This window comes from Cebus imitator, unplaced genomic scaffold, assembly GCF_001604975.1.
Source record: "Cebus imitator isolate Cc_AM_T3 unplaced genomic scaffold, Cebus_imitator-1.0 Scaffold375, whole genome shotgun sequence".
Taxonomy (NCBI): Eukaryota; Metazoa; Chordata; class Mammalia; order Primates; family Cebidae; genus Cebus; species Cebus imitator.
The window spans coordinates 533,156-537,998 of NW_016107690.1; the positions used below are offsets into that span (position 1 = coordinate 533,156).

The following is a 4,843-nucleotide window of genomic DNA, read 5'->3' on the forward strand; positions in this document are numbered from 1 at the left end:
TTTTTAGATAGATTCTTGCTTTGTCACCTGGGCTGGAGTGCAGTGGCACCATCTTGGCTCACTGCAACCTCCGCCTCCTGGGCTCAAGCAATTCTCCTGCCTCAGCCCCCCGAGTAGTTGGGATTACAGGTGTGCGCCACCACGCCCAGCTAATTTTTGTATTTTTAGTAGAGATGCGGTTTTACCATCTTGGCCAGGATGGTCTCAAACTCCTGACCTCATGATCCGCCCACCTCGGCCTCCCAAAGCGCTGGGATGACAGGCGTGAGCCACCACGCCTGGCCTTAAATTACTTTTTTCATACTAAATCTTCAGTATTTAGTGTGTATTTTCTTTCTTTTGTTTCTTTTCTTTTCTTTCTTTCTTTCTGACAGAGTCTTGCTCTGTTGCCAGGCTGGAGTGCAGTGGCACGATCTCGGCTCACTGCAGCCTCCACCTCCCGGGTTCAAGCGATTCTCCTGCCTCAGCCTCCCGAGTAGCTGGGACTACAGGCGCACACCACCATGCCCAGCTAATTTTTTTTTTTTTTGTATTTTTAGTAGAGACAGGGTTTCACCATGTCCCCAGGATGATCTTGATCCCTTGACCTCATGATCCACCGACATTGGACTCCCAAAGTGCTGGGATGACAGCCGTGAGCCACCGCACCTGGCCCTAGTGTGTGCTCTCTACTTAAACACCTCTATTCAGATGAGCCACATTTCAAGTCTGTGATGGCTGCGTGTGCCTGGTGATTTCCACAGCGAATGGCACATCTCTGGAACCCCAGAGTGGAGCTCTTGTTCCAGAATGCTCAGCTCCTGAAGGACTGTGGGCAGAAGTGGTGTAAATTCACTTAGGGGTGTCCTGAACTGGGTCCTACGCCTGTGCTTCTAAACCAAAATGCGGTAGTTACTCGTTAGAACACACTAGGTCTGCTGGCAGACCTGTCTGACTCTAGGTGCCTCAGGGAATTTTAGACCATGGGAGTGAAGCTTGTTATTTTTCCTTTTTGTTTTTGGAGATGGAATCTCGCTCTTTCACCCAGGCTGGAGTGCAGTGGCGCGATCTTGGCTTGCCACGACCTCCACTACCTGAGTTCAAGTGATTCTCCTGCCTCAGCCTCCCAAGTAGCTGGGATTACAGGCATGCGCCACCATGCCCGGCTAATCTTTGTATTTTTAATAGAGGCGGGGTTTCACCCTGTTGGCCAGGCTGGTCTCGAACTCCTGGTGAGATCTCAAGTGATCCGCCCGCCTCAGCCTCCCAGAGTGCTGGGATTCCACGCGTGAGCCCCTGCGCCTGGCCAGGAGTAAAGCTTTATGTACTGTGGGCTGGGTTAGGAGTAGTCTTGGAATCCCCGGTGTACCCAAAGGTGTGAACTACTGAAGGAGATTCTGGAACCACAGGAAGAGCTGCCTGCTGCTATGGTGGTTAAGCTGTTCCAGAATCATGGCGCAGAGAAGTCCGATTCTAGAGTGAGAGTACGTTTCTAGAACTTCTGACAGAATTGCGATGAGACCTGTCAGAGAGTTCTGGAATCGAGGGTCAGAACCCAGCTGTGGTTCTGGACTGCGTGGGAATATTCGACCTGTGCCAGTTCTCTTTTTATCCTGGGCAGTTCTACAAGCCGGGAACAGAACTGCCTGCTGTCCCTGGCTGGCCGGAGACAGTTCTAGAGCCGTGGGCAGAGTTGGGCAGCTCTAGATTGATTGAGGGAATTCCAGAACCAAGAAGCAGGGGACAACTATCATTCTAGAATGTTGTAAGGTTTAGAAATAGGCGTGGGCTGGGCGCGGTGGCTCACGCCTGCCATCCCAGCACTTTGGGAGGCCGAGGCGGGCGGATCGCTTGAGGCCAGGAGTTTGAGACCAGCCTGGCCAACTTGGCGAAACCATGTCTCTACTAAAAATGCAAAAATTAGCCGGGTGTGGTGGCGGGCACCTGTAATCCCAGCCACTGAGGGGGCTGAGGCAAGAGAATCGCTTTAACCCGGGAGGCGGAGGCTGCAGTGAGCCGAGATCGCGCCACTGCCCTCCAGCCTGGGTGACAGAGAAGACCCTGTCTCAAAAAAAAAAAAATTATTTAAAATAGAGTGGGACCCTCTGGTTCTGGCCTGCTGTTGGAATTCTGGGAACCCGGGGTGAAGGTATCTGTGGGTGCTACATCTGGCTTTTAATCCAGCCATCGTCTGGACTCACTGGCTTTCCGCTCTGTGAGTCCTTGAGGGGTGAACAGAAGGTTCTAGCCTGTGCGGGCCAAGCTGCTTGGATGGTTCTAGAACAGTGGGCGGTGCTTCCTGGCTGGAGAGTTCTAAGCCAACAGCTAGAACTCTGCCTCCTAACCATCTGGAGAGCGCAGCCCGAGTGCAGAGCCCATGGGAGTGGGCTTCCGAGGGCCGACCTGCTCTGCTGTCACCCTCAGTTCCTGGTCCCTGTGACCATGAGGACCTTCTGGATGGTGTCATATTTGGGGCCAGGTACCTGGGCTCCACCCAGCTGGTGTCTGAGCGGAACCCGCCCACCAGCACGCGCATGGCCCAGGCCCGGGAGGCCATGGAGCGCGTCAAGGTGAGAAGAGGGGCCGGGGGCGGGCGGGTGGTGGGCTGCGGGCTGGGTCTGCGGGGGCCGCCACCTCCCACACTGCACCCACAGGCCCCTGACGGGGAGACCCAGCCCATGACAGAGGTGGACCTCTTCGTCTCCACCAAGAGGATCAAGGTCTTGACGGCGGACTCCCAGGTGCGGGGCAGGGACCTGACCCCAGGGACGAGGGTGGGGCGACTGGGCCTGGCACGGCCCCCAGCCCACGCAGGCTGCCTCTCCCGCCCGCAGGAGGCCATGATGGACCACGCCCTGCATACCATCTCGTACATCGCCGACATCGGCTGCGTGCTGGTGCTGATCGCACGGCGGCGGCGGACACGGGGGCCGGCACCCCAGGACCACGGCCGCCTCCACAGGATGCTGTGCCACGTATTCCACGCGGAGGACGTGAGCAGCCGGTGCCCCCGCTGCGCCTGGCACTTACCCTCCCACCCAGAAGCTTATTTTTGCATTCTTTTTTTGGGTCAGGGTCTCCCTGACCGAAGTGCAGGCCGAAGTGCACCTGTAGCCTCCACCCCCCCAGGCCCAAGTGATCCTCCCACCTCAGCCTCCCTAGTAGCTGGGACCACAGGGATGTTGCCACGCCTGGCTAATTTTTGTATTTTTTGTAGAGACAGGTTCTCGCTCAGTCTGTTGCCCAGGTAAACGTAGGGTCTGAAACTCCCGGGCTCAAGCGATCCACCCACCTCCGCCTCCCAGAGCGTTGGGATTATAGGCGTGAGCCACCTCGCCCAGCCTCCCATAAGCCTCCAAGACTCAGCCGACTCCCCGAAACCTTGCCTGCTCCTGGGTTGTCCCTGTGGGACCCCTGATGGGACCCATCAGCCCCAGGCCCCCTGGCTGGCTCTCTGGTAGCTTTTCCCACAGGCCGTGCACAGGGAGCTGCTCCCTCATTGTCCCCCAGCCCAGGGCTGCCCCCCCTCCCTTCTCCCTGTAGACACCCGACAATCCGGCCATCTCTCCAGCTCCCCACAAAGCCCTAGGGCAGGAGGCTGAGTCCTGGGACTCTCACCCCAGGTGGGGATAGGAGGGCTGAGCTCTGAGGACCCTGGGGACTTCGGGAACTTGGAGGAGGGGGGTGGGACTCCCCAGGGACACGCCGCCCCTCCCCACAGGCCCAGCTCATCGCCCAGGCCATCGGCCAGGCCTTCGCTGCTGCCTACAGCCAGTTCCTGCGGGAAAGCGGCATTGACCCCAGCCAGGTGGGCACGCACCCGAGCCTGGGCACCGCCGGCCCCGGCCACCTCCACAATGGGGACCTGGACCACTTCTCCAACAGGGACAACTGCAGGGAGGTGAGTGAGGCGCTGGGCAGCCCCCGCCCGGCCCTTGCCCGCCTGTGCCTGCACCAGGCCCCACCCAGCAGCCTCCACGTCCCCTCTGTGTCTCAGGTGCACCTCGAGAAGCGGCGAGGGGAGGGCCTGGGTGTGGCCCTGGTGGAGTCGGGCTGGGGCTCCCTGCTGCCCACGGCCGTCATCGCCAACCTGCTGCACGGGGGCCCCGCCGAGCGCTCAGGGGCCCTCAGCATCGGGGACCGCCTGACTGCCATCAATGGGACCAGCCTGGTGGGGCTGCCCCTGGCCGCGTGCCAGGCTGCCGTCCGCGTGAGTTTCCCGGGGTGGCAGAGCCCCCACGCTCCCAGGAAGGGGCACTGAGTCCCAGAGAGGACTTCCCTCTCCAGGTCTCTCCAGCCCAGCTAGGAGGGAGAAAGTCAAACTTTAGAAGTCCGACTGGTGTGCCCTCGGGGACACTGGGCCTGGGGAAGGAAGGCTGCTTATCCAGGGCACCTCCGTGGTGCCAGAGCCAGGGTAGAAATGCGGGTGGTCCAGCTCCAGGGCCGGGCGGCTTTCTCTCTGCCAAGAGACAGCTGATGTCTAGGGGGTGGTTTGTTTGAGACAGGGTCTCACTCTGTTGCCCAGGCTGGAGTGCCGCAGTGCAGCTGTGGCTGGTTGCAGCCTTGATCTCCTGGGCTCAAGCAGTTCTCCTGCCTCGGCCTCCCAAGTAGCTGGGACCTCAGGTGTGCCCCACCACGCCCAGCTGATTGTTGTACTTTTTGTAGAGATGGGGTTTCACTATGTTGTCCAGGCTGGTCTTGAACTCCTGGCCTCAAGTGATCCACCTGCCTTAGCCTCCCACAGGACTGGTGTTACGGGCATGATCCACTGTGCTTGGCCATGTTTTTGAATCTTTTTTTATTTTGAACTTCTTGATATTAGAAACAATGGTGAAATAGACAGCATTTCAATCCTTTCAAACAG

At 58.7% G+C, this 4,843-nt stretch overlaps 1 protein-coding gene across 2 annotated transcripts in view; it reads left to right on the forward strand.

Moving 5' to 3' along the window:
* The window catches only part of APBA3 (amyloid beta precursor protein binding family A member 3), an 11,087-nt gene that overhangs the window by 4,946 nt on the left and 1,298 nt on the right, over positions 1-4,843 (forward strand). For both annotated transcript variants that reach the window (XM_017507402.2, XM_037730994.1), the window contains exons 4-8: positions 2,404-2,549; positions 2,634-2,720; positions 2,814-2,972; positions 3,701-3,880; positions 3,977-4,189. In XM_017507402.2, coding sequence (XP_017362891.1) covers positions 2,404-2,549; positions 2,634-2,720; positions 2,814-2,972; positions 3,701-3,880; positions 3,977-4,189 — 785 coding nt within the window. The remainder of the gene's footprint in view (positions 1-2,403; positions 2,550-2,633; positions 2,721-2,813; positions 2,973-3,700; positions 3,881-3,976; positions 4,190-4,843) is intronic.